Source organism: Babylonia areolata, chromosome 25 (assembly GCF_041734735.1).
Source record: "Babylonia areolata isolate BAREFJ2019XMU chromosome 25, ASM4173473v1, whole genome shotgun sequence".
NCBI classification, from domain to species: Eukaryota; Metazoa; Mollusca; class Gastropoda; order Neogastropoda; family Buccinidae; genus Babylonia; species Babylonia areolata.
Genome location: NC_134900.1, coordinates 16,018,439 through 16,034,343, shown reverse-complemented (window position 1 = coordinate 16,034,343; position 15,905 = coordinate 16,018,439). Strand labels below are relative to the sequence as shown.

The window sequence follows — 15,905 nt, the reverse complement described above, 5'->3', positions numbered from 1 at the left end:
AGGCGTGGAGATGAAATGATTAACAAATAGTAAAGAGTGGTAACTCTCCATCAGTATGTTGATGAAAACTGTGGGAGGTTGCTGTTGGGCGCAATTTCAGTTGGGCTGCGAAGGGATGTGCCATGAGCTGTTAGGGGAGAGGGGGCGCAGTCGACTGGTGTGTTCACATCTCCAGCTAGGCCTATCAGGCTACTGTAGCAGTCCCCAGGAATACACCCAACCGGCACAGTCCAAGCTGTTGCCGTTGTTGTTTCATTATCGCTTTGAGCAGTGGTGACTGACTTAGAATTCTATGATTTTTGTGTAAAAAAAAAAAAAAAAAAAAAAAATCTTGAGCATTTTTTTTTTTTACTATATTTTACTAATGTAATGTGCCTTGAGCATTTTGCGTGAAAGGTGCAATGGAAATATCATTGTTATACAAACCTCTGAGAAGCAGCAAACGTTTGCCCCACAGCCAGCGGTGATCTGAACGAAGAGCGGTGGGAGGTGTGGGGAGGGGGACAGCGGTCACTGCAGTGTGGAGAGATCTTCACCGGTTCCAGTCTGGTGCAGGCCCAGTCAGGGGAAAGAGAGCTGACCACTGTACCACTGGACCTCACTCGTGTCAGGTGAGCCACACAAAAAAAGAAAAACAAAACAAACAAAAAAAACCTTTGTCATTCACTTTTTTGTTTGTTCGTTTTTGGGGTGGTTTTTATTTGATGGGATGAGTTGATGAACTGGAAATACTGAGGTTTTGTACCTGTGTGTGTGTGTGTGTGTGTAAGAGTGAGTGTGTGTGTGTGTGTGGTTGCAGTAATTAAACATCATCATAAATATCACCATCCACACTATGTAAGAAAATAATATCACTCTCTCCCTTTTGCTTCTTTGGCTCAGTAATCTCTAACCTATGTTATAGATTGCTTGCCAACATGATTTGAGTGCTGATTTTTTAAGTTGATAAATTGCGTTTATGCTTATGGATTCAAATCTTTCACAAAACTTTGCATGTACTGGTCTGGCTTTAAGTTTAACCTGTTCAGTGCCAGAATGTATTGTAGATAAGCACTCCCCTTGCAAGGGAATTTGATGACTCCAAGGTTATCCATATGCCATCTGTGTGCTGCAGTCAGCAGATCATTATCAAGAAGAAAGGGGTCTTCTCCTGATGTATTCTCATTTAGATAGCAGTTGTTTTTTTGTTGTTTTTTGTTACACTACAGACACATTAAGCTACTTAGCCTTTCTGTGTTCATTTAACCAAACTCAGATGAATGAAAAATTGAAACACATGTGGGACGTCAATGGGCATCTGTATGGCACTTGAGAAGCACTTTGTCTGTTACCATCAGCTGATGGCTTTTAGATACAGAATGCACTATCACTTTAAGAACTGGTTTTGAAGGCGTCTTTCAGTGTGACAGATATAAAGAGAAATGGTTAGGCCATGAAATTTTTGAGAAAATTGAGGGATGCATCTTTGGGAGTGTTTCCTGACCAATACTGCAGGTGTCTGCATGCATGCCAGCCTTGTTGATGCCACATTATATCAGAGTGTACAGCTTTGTCAAGTAGTCCCAAACCTAAACGCCAAAGCTCAAAGTCCAAACCTTCTCCCATGACCTTTTTTTTTTACCTGACAGTATGTGAGTGAATGACTGTAACGGACTTAGAAGGGGAGTAAGGATGGGCACAATAGCCGAGTGGTTAAAGCGTTGGACTTTCAGTCTGAGGGTCCCGGGTTCAAATCTCGGTGACGGCGCCTGGTGGGTAAAGGGTAGAGATTTTTCTGATCTTCCAGCTCAGTATTTGTGCAGACCTGCTTGTGCCTGAACCCCCTTCATGTGTATATGCAAGCAAAAGATCAAATACGCATGTTAAAGATCCTGTAATCCATGTCAGTGTTCGGTGGGTTATGGGAACAAGAACATACCCAGCATGCATAACCCTGGAAACGGAGTATGGCTCCCTACATGGCGGGGTTAAAAACGTTCATACACGTAAAAGCCCACTCGTGTGTACATACGAGTGAACGTGGGAGTTGCAGCCCATGAACGAAGGAGAAGAAGATGAGGGAGGAGGAGGAATTTTGTTTAATGTCCCGTCACACATATCGGTGATTGAAGACATTTTGTTAAAGTATTTATGAATACATCTGAGTATTATTGGTTAGAAGGGGTGGGAGATGTGGATGAATGGAGGGTTGGGAGAAACTGGGCAAACGAGGGTAAAAATGTGGGTGAAATTTGGAAGAAACCCCCCCCAAAAAAAACAAAAAAACCCTCTAAATACAGTTACAGGAAATTACTTAAAGGACTTCGTAAAAGAGAAGTCGTTAAACTGACAAGCGAAACCACTGATAATGAATGCAAAAAGTCAAAAACATCAACGTTCTCAGTCACTTGTGAAGACACACTTTCGTGTACAAAAGGCTTCATCAAGCTACAGTGAAAAATTATATGCTCAATTGTCAGGTTACTAAAGCATATGCACTTGACATTAGAACAATACTTAGAAGAAGAAGAAAAGGGTTGTGGATTCCAGGATTGTACAGGTGAAGAAGCGAAAGCTCTCCAATCACATTATTTCCCTGACTTTTTCCACAACACAGCACGGTTCAGTTCTTCGCCAAGCTGGGCTGCGGGCCGGCGGTGGGCATGTCCCCACCTGTCTACCTGCAATACTCCATCGATGGCGGAGTGCACTGGACCAGCATCGAGCAGTTTGACTTCAGCACCGACACCAACCGGCCCACCTACCTGTCCATCCACCTGCCGCCCAGGGCCCGCACCAACGCCACACAGGTGCGCTGGTGGCAGCCGTCCCGGGACGGGGTGTATCCCGAGGACTGGGCCATCGACCAGGTGAGTTAGTCGACAGGTGTTGTGGATGAATGGTTATAAGCGTTGGTTTGGTGTCATATACTGTACCATGTCAAACTGATGCAAACTAGGCCTATTGGTTTGCTCTGCTTGGCCAAATTTCGCGCGGCTAACAGTGAAAAGACGGCCCGTCTTGCCTGGTCCACTCTTAGCCAATCAAACGCCTCTAAAAGCTACAAGCGCTGGGCCCCGATTCAGCACCGCCAGTCATCCAGCCCCTCCAAGTAGGAAACTTGTCCCGGCATGCACATCAGTGGTGTACTCTGGGACTCAACGACTGGATTGTGTCGGTGCTAGAGTTGGTGTGCATGCTGCCTTGGGCAGAGGACCGCCCCCCTCTAAGATCCACTCCTCCTCCTTACGTGCCCAGCTTGGCGGAGCAGGAGAGCGTCTTAGAGACAGAGATATCGCACCTACTCCTCATAGGGGCGATATCTCAACTCTTGGACCAGGGCCCCAGTTATAATGATAGTCATCATGATGATGATAATACAGATAATGACAATAGTAATGATAATAGTAATATTAATGATAATGATGATAACAGTATAACATTTATCATAATGATGATAATACTGATGATACAGCTACTACTAATGATAACAATTACAATAATGATGATAATGACAATGATGATAAAACAATGATAACAATATTATTAGTATTAATGATAATGATGATGATATTAATGATACCAATGATGATAACAATAATGATAATGATAATCTTCATCTTCAACACAATGATAATAATAATAATGACAATGATAAAACTATCAAAACTAATTACAAGGCTAACAATGATAAGACCAATAACAAAAATCAACATGACCAAAAGAAAAGTCAGGACTGACGGACGTGAGCGTGGTTTGTCAGATCTACATCGGCGGCGACATCTACGGGGAGGAGTTGCTGCAGGATGATCCCATGGCTCCCCGGGATTCCACCTGGCTCATGTATCCCGGGGGCATTGTGGAGCCGGTGTGCGACTCACCGGTGGAGGCCCTGCATTTCAATGGTAATAATGATGGTGCATTCCATTGTGTTTTCAAACCTCTAAAAGCGCTTTACAGTAGCACATCACTCAGACAGACAGCACATACATATACAAGTGTACGCGCGCACACGCACGCACGCGCGCGCACACACACACACACACACACACACACACACACACACACACACACACACCCCTCTCAGAGTGCTTTACAGTAACACACCAGTGAGACACACAGCACATAAACACACACACATGTACACAAACCTCTCAAAGCACTTTACAGTAACAGTCATATACACAGCACACACACACACACACACACACACACACACACACACACATGCACATATGGAGTGATGGCCTAGAGGTAACGCATCTGCCTAGGAAGCGCGAGAATCTGATCGCGCTGGTTTGAATCACGGCTCAGCCGGCGATATTTTCTCCCCCTCCACTAGACCTTGAGTGGTAATCTGGACGCTAGTCATTCAGATGAGACGATAAACTGAGGTCCCGTGTGCAGCATGCACTTAGCGCACGTAAAAGAACCCACGGCAACAAAAGGGTTGTTCCTGGCAAAATTCTGTAGAAAAATCCACTTTGATAGGAAAAAACAAACAAAACTGCACGCAGGAAAAAATACAAAAAAAATGGGTGGCGCTGTAGTGTAGCGACGCGCTCTACCTTGGGAGAGCAGCCCGAATTTCACACAGAGAAATCTATTGTGATAAAAAGAAATACAAATACAAATATGCAAACCTATCAGTGCCCTTTACAGTAACACATCAGTTTGACACACAGCATACAAACACACTCATGCGCAAACCTCTCAGAGCACTTTACAATAGCATGCCAGTCTTCTTGGCACACACACATCAGCACACACACAGACACACAAGCTTGTATACATGTACGTAATCTCAAAGCGCTTTGCAGTAACACCAGTCAGACACACAGCACACAAACACACCACAAGCATGCATGCAAACCTTTCAAAAGGTTATACAGTAATACATTAGTCAGACACACAGCACATAAATACACACACATACACACACACACAAACCTCACAAAGCGCTTTACAAAGCATGCCTGTCCAGCACACAGCACATAAACACACACATACGCACGTACGCATGCACAAAGAAATAGATGTTGATCCATTGAATGCAGATTCTGGATGAGTGTATTAATTAAGTAGACTGTTTGAAAAGGAGTGTTTTTAGATTTGTTTTAAGGAGTGTGAGTACAGCACTGTGACAAACTGAAAAAAGGCTTGAATTCCAGGTGTGTATCGCTGAAGAGCTCAAGCTTACAGTGCTTAACGATTGTGTTGTCTGTACATTTCTTATCACTGTTTATTTCTTTGCGTTCAGTTTTCAGCTCCTCTCCCTTACAGTAGTGAATCATCTTGATTCAATACCACTGTGTGAAAAACCAACAAACCCAAGATGATTTTTTAAGAATGAGTAACAGCAACCAAAAAAAAGCACTGTGTGATTTTTTTTTTTTGTTTTTTTTTTTTTGTACTTTTCAGTTTATTGTTGCATATGCATTTTGAAACTAACTGGTTGAGGATTTTTTAAATATTTTTTTTATTATGTAGACTATTGCTTGGAAGAGCTGTTTGTTTAAATGGTGATCTGACAGAGACTATGTGTTACAGATGTGGAAGTGATGCGTTACGCGGTGTCAGCGGATGTCAGTGTCACAGCAGGCACCATACTGCAGTTTGATCTGTCCATGGGTTGCAAAGCTACGGACGAGTGTTATGGTAAGAGTTTTAGCATTTGAATGTGTGTGTGTGCTTGCCTTGGCATATGGTTTTGTGTGTGTGTGTGTGTGTTTGCAAATGCATGATTGCTTATGTGTGCTTGTGATGTGTGTGTATTTATATTCATATGCATTTGTGTGTTGTATGTGTTTGTTTGTGTGCATGTGCATGTGTTTAGTTCATTGGTGTTTGGATGTGTACAAATATTTTGATGTATGTGTCTTCCTTTTATGCGTCACCTATTTACAAATGAGTTTAGATTAAAGTCTCCCTTATCTTAATACAGCAACAGCAGCAGACCAAGAGAGTGAGAAAATGAATGAAAATTACTGCATCAAATAGACCAAAATTGATTGTATTTCTGTTGGTAATGATTGTGGTTTTTGCAGTGAACTAAATTGCAGTTAAGCTTCTCATGTTTTTTTGTTTATTTGTTATGTACTGTTTTGAGGATATCTCATCTGGATTTATGTAGTATTTGTTGTGTTGATTTGTTTATTTTGTTGCTGGGTACATTTTGGTGAGTATATGAAACATTGATGTAATGTGTTTTGTAGAATATTAAGTGTTTTGTGAAGCATCTTGAGCAGTTTTTAAAAAAAATTTTTATTCTGGTGAGTATTTGTAACACTGATGTAATCTGTTTTGTAGAATATGTGTTTTGTAAAGCATCTTGAGCAGTTTTCTTGTGAGTATATGTAACATTGATGTAATGTGTTATGTAGAATATTATGTGTTTTGTGAAGCAGTTTTCTGGATAGAATGCTATATAAGTATCCATTTTTCATCTTTGTCTTTTTCTTCTTCATCCTCTTCGTCTACTTCGTTGTCGTCATCTTCTTCTTTGTCGTCTTCTTCATCATCTTCTTTGTGGTCTTCTTTGTTGTCTTCATCTTCTCCTTCTGCTCCTCCTCCTCCTCTTCCTTCTTAGTACTACTAGTAGTAGTAGTAGTAGTAACAGTAATAAAACCAGCACCAAATACGATTTCAAAGCAGACTGGGTACATTTTGGTGAGTATATGAAACATTGATGTAATGTGTTTTGTAGAATATTATGTGTTTTGTGAAGCATTTTGAGCAGTCTTTTTGTGTTTTTTTTATTCTGGGGAGTATATGTAACACTGATGTAATCTATTTTGTAGAATATGTGTTTTGTAAAGCATCTTGAGCAGTTTTCTTGTGAGTATATGTAACATTGATGTAATGTGTTATGTAGAATATTATGTGTTTTGTGAAGCAGTTTTCTGGATAGAATGCTATATAAGTATCCATTTTTCATCTTTGTCTTTTTCTTCTTCATCCTCTTCGTCTACTTCGTTGTCGTCATCTTCTTCTTTGTCGTCTTCTTCATCATCTTCTTTGTGGTCTTCTTTGTTGTCTTCTTCTTCTTCTTCTGCTCCTCCTCCTCCTCCTCCTCCTCCTTAGTACTAGTAGTAGTAGTGACAGTAATAAAAACCAACACCAAATACGATATCAAAACAGACATGTTGTGCTTCTGCAGAGATCCATCTGGAGTTTTCCCTGGACATGGGTCAGACGTGGAGCCTCCTGGTGCCGGCCTGCCTTCCCTCCAACCTGCAGTGCAGCCACTACTACACCCAGAGCACCTACTCCTCCGACCTCTACTCCGGCTGGAATCGGGTCACGCTCGTCTTACCTGAGAGGGCCAGGTGAGACTGACGATGAAGGGGAACAGATCGGAGTGACATGATTGCCGGTTGTGTATTTATTTCTCTCAGATCTTCTTCTTCTTCTCCTTCTCCTACTACTACTGGCAGGAATAATCGTGTCGTGTTCTTGCATTGATGTTTCCATGCTGAGTGCCGGCACTGAGACTATGATGGAACGGCCCGAGTGTGGCCATGTATCGGGGACTCGGAATGAGTGGCTTGGGAGTTATGTCACTGAAATGGTGCAGATGATGGGATTGCAAAAAAACAAAAACAAAAAAAAAACCTAACAAAAAACCCAACAACCAGTTGTGTTAGATTGGTGTTGAAGGGGAACAGATCTGAGAGAAATAATTACCCGTTGTGTGAGATGGATGTTTGAGGAGAGCATTTCTGATAGAAATAATCACCAGTTGTGTGAGATTGATGATGGATGGGAACAGATCTAAGAGCAATAATTACCTGTTGTGTAAGATTGGCTGTGAATGAGAACAAATCTTAGAGAAATAATTACTAGTTGTGTGAGATTGGTGATGAAGGGGAACATATCTGAGCGACATAGTTACCAGTGGTGTGTATTATCTTGAATGTGAACATCTTGAGTGTAATCAGTACCAGTGGAATTTGATAATATTTTGATCCTGACTTGCTCAAGTTAGATATTTTCAGACAAATCCTAAAAGCTCCAGTTTTCAAAACAACTGGATACCAAAAAGACTATTGCTCTGAGACACATAAATGTAGAACGATTCTCTCATGGACCCACAATATTATGCTCTGGCTATTAGAATGTATTACTTATTTGGCAACTTGGATATAAACATATTTTGCATAGATGGATGGTCATATATGATGATTTATCATGATGATTTCCATGAATGATCATATTTTTCCTATTACCGGTCTACACTTTTCATTATCTTCTTCTTCTTCTTCTTCTTCTTCTTCTGCGTTCGTGGGCTGCAACTCCCACGTTCACTCATATATATGCGAGTGGGCTTTATGTGTATGACCATTTTTAACCCGCCATGTAGGCAGCCATACTCCACTTTTGGGGTGTGATTGCTGGGTATATTCTTGTTTCCATAACCAACCGAATGCTGACATGGATTACAGGATCTTTAACATGCATATTTGATCTTCTGCTTGCGGACACACACGAAGGGGGTTCAGGCGCTGGCAGGTCTGCACATATGTTGACCTGGGAGATCGTAAAAATCTCCACCCTTTACCCACCAGGCGCCATCACCATGATTCGAACCCGGGACCCTCAGATTGCAAGTCCAACGCTTTAACCACTCGGCTATTGCACCCGTCTTTTCATTATTATGTAACTGACCCTTATCCCATATGACTTTTTTTTTCTTTGTGGCATGTTCATCAAACCATGGTATGAGTGGGTTATATATTGCTGGGTTTTTTTTTCTCAGATCCAAGTCTACCCGGTTCCGGTGGCTGCAGCCGTTGGGGTTTGAACAGGACGAGGAGTGGGCCCTGTCTCACCTGTTCATCGGTTCCTCCTGCCCCGGGCTGTGTGGGGGACACGGACACTGCTCACCTGTCGCTTGTGTGTAAGTCTTGGGGCCGCGCTGTTGTGCGGCCAGGTGTTTTCTGTCTTTGATTTCGTGTCTTGTCTTTGAGTGATAGTAGAGGTTTAGTGTGTGTGTGTGTGTGTTTGTTTCTGTGTGTGTGTGTGTGTGTCTTTGTGTGTGTGTGTGTGTGTGTGAGTGCATCTGAGTGTGTGTGTGTGAATAAAAGGGGAATATACAAGGAAAGGATTAATTAGATTAATTAGAGCAGTGAGCATGTGTGTAGTGAATTGGTGTGTGTGTGTGGTGTGTGTGACAGTATGGGTGGATTTGTACTTTTAGGGCTATGTGTGTGTGTGTGTGTGTGTGTCAGTGTGTGTGTAAGCACATGCATGTGCTTGGTTTGTAGGTGTGTGAGTGTGTATGAGCACATGTTTGTGTGCATGTGTGTGTGTGTGTGTGTACATGACTATTTTGCTTCTTTTTTTTTTTAATACTTGTATACTTATTTGCCTTGTATGCAGCTGTTTCTGCACTAACAGGGATATGTTGTTGGAGGGATGACAAGACAAATCTCCACTTTGTCATGCTCTGCAACAAAGCAGGTTCTTGGTTGGTCCATGAATAAGCAGGTTTTTGATTGGTGCATAAATAAGCAAGTTTTTGATTGGTCCGTTTTATTTTCCACCAGCTGTGATGAAGGGTGGGAGGGGTCGGACTGCAGCGTCCCCCTCTCCCCACTCCCCTACCTCCTCACCGAGGACTTCAACGATGGCTATGACAGAGAGAACTGGGTCAAGGTCGTCGGGGGCAAGGTCACCAAACCATGCAGGGTGCTGTCAGCAGGACAAGCATTGCATTTCACTGGGGTGAGTTCAGAGGATACAACATGTGTGTGGTTTTTTTTTTTAAAACAACATAAAGACCTCTGGGAACTGTTTCCTTTCAAAGGAGGCACCGTGGCGTAACCAGTTAGGCATAGGACGTCCCTTAAGGCCTCCCTCACAACCCTTACCCAAACAGCCCCAACGACCCTCCAGTGGGTGCCTGCACATGTAGGCCTCCCAGGCAACGAGCGTGCAGACCACCTCGCTAAGGAAGGAAGCCAGCTCACACAGCCAACTATTCCTGCCACATATGAGGAAACAAAAACTCTCCTCCGCAGCAGATTCCGAAGAGGCTGGGTCACCCTGAACGGAGGCTACCAGGCACACCAAGATCCCATCAGGACACTGGAGAGAAGACACCAGACTACCATCTACCGCCTTCGCACAGGACACTGCGGCCTCCGAGCACACCTGAAGAGGATTGGAGTGGCAGCCACATCCCTATGTGATTGCGGCCAGGCTGACCAGACCCCATCCCATATTCTCCAAGACTGCCCCCTGTATGAGAAGATGCGGCAGCAGTCCTGGCCTGGGGGTGCTGACCTCAACACCAAGCTCTGGGGGATGGCAGCCGATCTTCACCGGACGTCCGAGTTTGTGGCATCCCTCGGACTTCGACCCTGACTGCGTAGCTGTTGAAAGCAAAGAAGAAGAAGAAGAAGAGGAGAGGCATAGGACTTCTGATCCACTGTTCCCCGGTGATCGGGGTTCAAGGTTCTGTTTTCGGCATGGTGCTGTGTCCTTGTGGACAGGCACTTTTCTCGGGAATTTCCTCACTACACCCAGGTGTGAATGGAGTACCTGACTTCGGTTGGGGACAGGTTAAAATGGAGGAAGGGGAAGATTGGGCTCAGCCTTCCCCTGCTGAGCATAAGACACTGTGGATATGAATCCATCGCCCGGATGGCTCTGAAAGGTTGTGGGACTGTTAACCTTTCTTTTAACTCGTTCTACTCTAGGTAAGACTTAACTCATACCATGATTGCTTTCCCTGTGGACCAGGTGCAAGCATTCTCGTACCAACACACTATTCTAATTTCGTTTATTCTTGCATGGTCCAGTTCGCATTCTAAACTGAACCGTTTACGGATTCCGGAAGCATGAAAACGAATCTTTGTTTGACTTATTATATCAACAATTCTCCATCATTGTTAGCCGTTTTAGTGAACCAGCCCACTTTTTACTGCAGTGGTCTCATGTAGTGCTGGTCCAGGGGAGTTGTAGCAGGCATGTAGCTGTGGGATAGAATGAGTTAATCTATTCCTTCAATGCACACTTGTAGCTTTACCTCACTGTGCATTCGACATCATGCTTGTTACCTTTTCATGAAATTTCTTCTCTTTTTTTTTCCCCCCCACACTTAATTGTTGAAAAAGTTATTTGTCCACTTTAAAACTTTATTTTTGAATCTCTGTTAATCATTATAAACATCCACCCAAACCCTGTCGTGCTTGCGATACAGCGTGACACTCGTCTGTCTCCGAAAAACTTTTTCCAGGGGTGCACACGCATGCTGGTGTCGAGGGATTTGAACCTGACCAACTCGATGCTGGTTCAGTTCTACTTCATGTTTGGCTGCAACACGGTGCCGGTCAGGCGTGACCAGGGCGTTCTGCTCGACTACTCCCCAGACAGCGGCATCACCTGGGAACCCCTGGCTGAAATGTACTACAATTTGTACAGAACACCCACGTAAGTGATTTGTTTGATTGGTACATCTGTACTAGTCTTTACGGAACACCCATGTAAGTGATTTGTTTGACGAGTACATCTGTAGTAGTCTGTACAGAACACCCATGTAAGTGATATGTTTGACGGGTACATCTGTACTACAGTATGTACAGAACACACCCATATGGTAAGAACACCCATGTGATATGTTTGATAGGTACATATGTACTACAATCTGTACGGAACACAAACATAAGTGATAGAACATTCACATAGGTGATAGGTTCAGAAGGTACACCTGTTCTACAATCTGTACAGAACACAAACATAAATAACAGAACACCAATGTGATAGGTTTGATGGGTACATCTGTACTACAGTCTGTACAGATCACCCTGTAAGTGATAGGTTTGTCAGCTGTTGTACAGAACACCCACATAAATGATAGGTTAAGGGGGGGAAAAAATCCACTTGTAACAAATATAGATTGTAAGTCATCCAGATGAAACTGCATTTCCAGATTGTAATCATTTCATTTTGTAAAATTATAGCATGTAAGTCTTCCAGATTAAACCGTATTTCCAGATTATGAACATTTTATTTGTGTGTGTGTGTGTATGACAGGTTTATCAGCGTCAAACTGCCCCCAGGCGCTAAGAAACAGAACACACGTTTCCGCTGGTGGCAGCCTCAGAACGGAGGGCGACAGATGGGCGACTGGATCATCGACGGCATCCGCGTCAACGGGGAGGAAGTCAACCCCCATCAGCTGACCCTGAACTTCTCGTCAGGGTTTGACTATCGCGACATGGTGTCTGCCGATAACATGAAGGCAAGGTTTCCATGACGTACGCTTTTTGTTATTTTCAGGCTTTTTGTTTTTCTCTCTCTCTGTCTCTTGGTCTCTCTCTCTCTCTGTTTTGAAAAAAAATTTTAGTGTGTGTGTGTTTGTAAAATCAAGAGACCTTGGTGAGCTTGTAACCATATTGTGACTGTCTTCTTGGGATACCTCTGTGTTGTTTTTTTTTTAATTCATTTATCTATTTTTGGTCCTTTTTGGGGGGTTGGGGGCGGGGGGTCCTGAAACCAAGCCATTTTCCTTTTCCCCCTGAATGCTCTTTCAGTTATGTTGAGGACTACTTTGGCAAGGAAGCAGTGGCAGTCTTTCTGTAAGAAATCATACTTCTTTGTTGATTGATCGATGGATTGATTGATTTAGTCATTGACTTATTTTTTTACATATACTTCTCTCTCAAACAGGTGGAGGGCTACTTCGGCAGGGATGGGGCGGCGGTCTTTTAGTGAGAAATTATGCATCTGTTTGGATTGATTGAGTTATGAATTTTTCCACCTGCTCCTCTACTGAACAGGTAGAGGATGTCTGCAAAAATGAAGCAGTGGCAGTCTTTCAGTAAGAAATTACGCTTCTTTATTGATTGACTGAAGTTTTTATCGACTTCTTTATCAAACAGGTAGATGACTGCTATGGCAAGGAAACCATGGCAGTCTTTCTGTGGAAATTGTGCTTCTTTATTGACTGATTTATTTATCTGTTTAATTTTCCATCTATTTACTTTGATCTCTGTCGAACAGGAAGGCGACAACTGCGACAGAGAAGCAGTGGGAGTGTTTCTGTAAGAAATTGTGCTTCTTTCTTGATTAATTGATTGATTGATTGACTGACTGATTGAATGACTGATTGATTGATTAAATAATTGACTGAATGACTGATGTTTCCACCTGCTCCTCCACCAAACAGGTGGAGGACTACTGCGGCCGGGAGGGGGTGGCGGTGGGCACGACGGAGGAAGGAGAGGCCTCGCAGCTGGTGTCGCGGGAGGTGTACGTGGCAGACGGCCACCAGCTGCAGTTCCTCATCAACGTGGGCTGCGGGGAGGCCCAGAACCGAACCCTGCCCCCAGTGCACCTGCAGTACTCCACGGACCACGGCTTGACCTGGAAGTACTTCTACCCGGCCTGCCGAGACGCCAGCGGGCACTGCGCCCAGTACCCGGAGATGCCCAGCCTGCTGTACGGCCACGCCTGGCCTGTGTGGGAGAGGGTTGTGGTGCCCCTGAACGGCCTGCCCACCTCCAAGTGAGTGCTTGTGTTGCTGAGTTGTGGGCTAGGGAGAGGGTGGTTCAGAGTTGTGGTTCGGGGAATGAGTGGTTCTGAGTTGTGGTTAGCAAGTAGGTGGTTCTGATGTGTGGTTGTGAGTTGTGGTTAGGGAGTAAGTGGTTTTGGGTTGTGGTTAGGGAGTAAGTGGTTCTGAGTTTGTGGTTAGGGAGTAAGTGGTTTTGGGTTGTGGTTAGGGAGTAAAGGGGTTCTGAGTTTGTGGTTAGGGAGTAAGTGGTGTTGTGTTGTGGTTAGGGAGTAAGTGGTGTTGTGTTGTGGTTAGGGAGTAAGTGGTTCTGAGTTTGTGGTTAGGGAGTAAGTGGTTCTGAGTTGTGGTTAGGGAGTAAGTGGTGTTGTGTTGTGGTTAGGGAGTAAGTGGTTTTGGGTTGTGGTTAGGGAGTAAGTGGTTTTGGGTTGTGGTTAGGGAGTAAGTGGTTTTGTGTTGTGGTTAGGGAGTAAGTGGTTTTGGGTTGTGGTTAGGGAGTAAGTGGTTTTGGGTTGTGGTTAGGGAGTAAGTGGTTCTGAGTTTGTGGTTAGGGAGTAAGTGGTGTTGTGTTGTGGTTAGGGAGTAAGTGGTTCTGAGTTTGTGGTTAGGGAGTAAGTGGTGTTGTGTTGTGGTTAGCATTCAAGTGGTTTTGAGCTGTGATTAGCAAGTAAGTGGTTGTGATTTGTGGTAAGTGAGTCCGTGGTTTTGAGTTGTGGTTAAGTGGTTGTGAGTTGTGGGTAGCGAGTAAGTGGTTTTGAATTGTGGTCATGGATTCTGGCTATTAAGTAAGTAGCTCCGAGTTGTGGTTAGCGAGTAGGTAGTTTTGAGCTGTGGGTAGCGAGTTAGTGTTTTTGAGTCGTAGGTAGCAAGTAAGTGGTTTTGAGTTGTGGTCAGGGATTGTGGTTAGTAAGTAAGTGATTTTTAGTTGTGATTAGCGAGTGATGGCATGTTTTGTCCATGAACGCCATAAAAATCATATTCCTGATTATGATAATTTGTTGGGATATTCTGACTGTAAGAACCATATTAAATCATCCTCGTATCATCATCTTCTTCTTCTGCGTTCGTGGGCTGCAACTCCCACGTTCGCTCGCATGTACACGAGTGGGCTTTTACGTGCATGACCGTTTTTACCCCACCATGTAGGCAGTCATACTCCGCTTTCGGGGGTGTGCATGCTGGGTATGTTCTTGCTTCCATAACCCACCGAACGCTGACATGGATTACAGGATCTTTAACGTGCGTATTTGATCTTCTGCATGCATATACACACGAAGGGGGTTCAGGCACTAGCAGGTCTGCACATATGTTGACCTGGGAGATCGTAAAAATCTCCACCCTTTACCCACCAGGCGCCGTCACCGTGATTCGAACCCAGGTCCCTCAATTGAAAGTCCAACGCTTTAACCACTCGGCTATTGCACCCGTCGATCCTCGTATCAATTTGGGACATGCTGATTGTGAGAACAAATACATATCATCCTCATGATGATAACGACATTTGACAGGATGCGCTGACGCTGACCCCTCCCTTCTTTCAGCGGGACCCGGTTTCGGTGGCGACAGGAGCCAGGGGAGGGAATGCAGGGAGACGACCCTGAACCCCATCAGTGGGCTCTGGCGGACGTGTACGTCGGGGAGGCCTGTGAAAACTTCTGCAGCGGGCATGGGTACTGTCGCCACCCCGTGTGCATCTGTGACAATGGGTACACTGGTCCTGACTGCAGCCAGCTGGACGATACTGCCAGGCCTGTGAGTGGGCCTGAGTGGTCGTCTGCAGTGTGTGTGTGTGTGTGTGGGGGGGGGGGGGGGGTTGTCATCTACTACAGAGTTATTTCCTTGCTCACAACTTAGCCCAGAAACTTAAACGGTTATGACTTGAAGGCATTGTAGAAAAAGTAGTTTTTTTCCTTGGCCGCTACTTGACACAGAAATCTAAACGAATGTGTCTTGAAGGCATTATACAAAGAAAAGCCTGAGTGGTCGTGTTGTGTGCGTGTGTGTGTGTGTGTCGGTTGTCGTCCACTACAGAGTTGTTTCCTGAGGTCACAACGTGGTCCAGACACCTAAATGGTTATGACTTAAAAGCATTGTACAAAGAATACTTGTTTCCCTTGGACACTACTTGGTACAGAAACCTGAACAAATATGTCCTGAAGGCATTATACAAAGAATAGTTGTTTCCCTTTGCCACTACCAGGCATAGAAACCTCAACAATTATGGTTGGTAGGCATTATACAAAGAATAGTTGTTTCCCTTGGTCACTACTTGGCACAGAAACCTGAACAATTATGGCTGGAAGGCATTATACAAAGAATAGTTGTTTTTCTTGGTCACTACTTGGCACAGAAACCTGAACAATTATGGTTGGAAGGCATTATACAAAGAATAGTTGTTTTTCTTGGTCAC

At 44.0% G+C, this 15,905-nt stretch overlaps 1 protein-coding gene across 1 annotated transcript in view; it reads left to right on the top strand.

Moving 5' to 3' along the window:
• The window catches only part of LOC143299749 (reelin-like), a 126,933-nt gene that overhangs the window by 92,698 nt on the left and 18,330 nt on the right, over positions 1-15,905 (top strand). Inside the window, 11 exon segments of the mRNA XM_076613134.1 lie at positions 458-611; positions 2,597-2,849; positions 3,743-3,884; positions 5,530-5,637; positions 7,139-7,307; positions 8,738-8,878; positions 9,528-9,705; positions 11,222-11,415; positions 12,019-12,226; positions 13,154-13,491; positions 15,037-15,247. Of these exon segments, the coding sequence (XP_076469249.1) occupies positions 458-611; positions 2,597-2,849; positions 3,743-3,884; positions 5,530-5,637; positions 7,139-7,307; positions 8,738-8,878; positions 9,528-9,705; positions 11,222-11,415; positions 12,019-12,226; positions 13,154-13,491; positions 15,037-15,247 (2,096 nt within the window).